The 1,434-nt window shown below is 45.5% G+C and overlaps 1 protein-coding gene across 4 annotated transcripts in view; it reads right to left on the reverse strand.

Annotated features, from left to right (window-relative positions):
• LOC101845495 (lysM and putative peptidoglycan-binding domain-containing protein 1) overlaps positions 1-1,434 on the reverse strand; it is a 15,598-nt gene that overhangs the window by 5,701 nt on the left and 8,463 nt on the right. For 2 of the 4 annotated variants that reach the window (XM_005107962.3, XM_005107963.3), the window contains exon 3: positions 892-1,055. The exons of the other annotated variants lie outside the window; for them this stretch is intronic. In XM_005107962.3, coding sequence (XP_005108019.1) covers positions 926-1,055 — 130 coding nt within the window. In that variant the 3' untranslated portion in view covers positions 892-925. The remainder of the gene's footprint in view (positions 1-891; positions 1,056-1,434) is intronic. 4 annotated transcript variants of the gene reach the window in all.

Below are 1,434 nucleotides of genomic sequence, written 5' to 3' on the forward strand. Positions count from 1 at the left end.
TGTGTGTGTGAGTGTGTATGTGTGTATGTGTTTGTGTGGGTGTGTGTGTATGTGTGTGTGTGTGTATGTATGTGAGTGTGTGTATGTGAGTGTGTGTATGTGTACGTGTGTGTGTATGTATGTGAGTGTGTGTATGTGTACGTGTGTGTGTATGTATGTGAGTGTGTGTATGTGTATGTGTGTGTGTGTGTATGTGTGTGTAAGAGTGTATATGTGTGTGTATGTGTGTGTGTGTATATGTATGTATGTATGTATGTGTGTGTGTGTATGTGTGAGTGTATGTGTGTATGTGTATATGTGTGTGTGTGTGTGTGTATGTGTATGTATGTGTGTGTGTGTGTATGTGTGAGTGTATGTATGTGTGTGTATGTGTATGAGTGTATATATGTGTGTGTGTATGTGTGAGTGTATGTGTGTGTGTATGTGTGTATGTGTGCTGTTATGAACAAGCTGCCCATAAGCCAAGCAATACCACCACCAACCTGTGCCGAGAGAGAGAGAGAGAGAGAGAGAGAGAGAGACAGAGAGAGAGAGACAGAGAGAGAGAGACAGGGAGAGACAGAGAGAGAGAGAGACAGAGAGAGAGACACAGAGAGAGATAGAGATAGAGAGAGACAGATAGAGAGAGAGAGAGATAGAGAGATAAAGAGACAGAGAGAGAGAGAGACAGGTCACAAAGCACCATATATACACACACACACACACACAGAGAAGCCACTCCCACCAATCACCGTCAATTCAACCACAGATGTCCGTGGGAGTGGACTCCAGTGTGTGTGTATATATATATCATCATGTACGTAATAGTAATATATATACATCATGTACGTTATATATATACCACCATGTACATTATATATATACACGAGAGGTGTGCCAGAGTCCTCTTACAGTGGGGGTGGTGGCGGGCGGGCGGAGGCTGTCCCTAGCAACACGTCTCTGACTCCATCAGTTCAGGGTCTGCATGAACCACCGTGCTCGCAGAGGTCGCGGAGGTCGCGGAGAGAGGGGAGGAGGAGGGCCCGGACACACCCACACCTCCTAGCCCATCGCGGCTGCAATAGACAGACGGGTAGACGCACGCACATGTCACACACACACACACACACACACAGACTAACATTAGGTCATTTTGTCAAAGCGTTACGGCACTTGCAACATAAGTAGGTCAGAGAAGTGCCAAAGATTCAAGGTGTTACTAGAGAGAGAGACCTACAAGGTGTTACTAGAGAGAAAGACCTACAAGGTGTTACTAGAGAGAAAGACCTACAAGGTGTTACTAGAGAGAAAGACCTACAAGGTGTTACTAGAGAGACCTACAAGGTGTTACTACAGAGAGAGACCTACAAGGTGTTACTAGAGAGAGAGACCTACAAGGTGTTACTAGAGAGAGAGACCTACAAGGTGTTACTAGAGAGAGAGACCTACAAGGTG

The sequence above is a fragment of the Aplysia californica genome, unplaced genomic scaffold (genome assembly GCF_000002075.1).
Source record: "Aplysia californica isolate F4 #8 unplaced genomic scaffold, AplCal3.0 scaffold00646, whole genome shotgun sequence".
NCBI lineage: Eukaryota > Metazoa > Mollusca > Gastropoda > Aplysiida > Aplysiidae > Aplysia > Aplysia californica.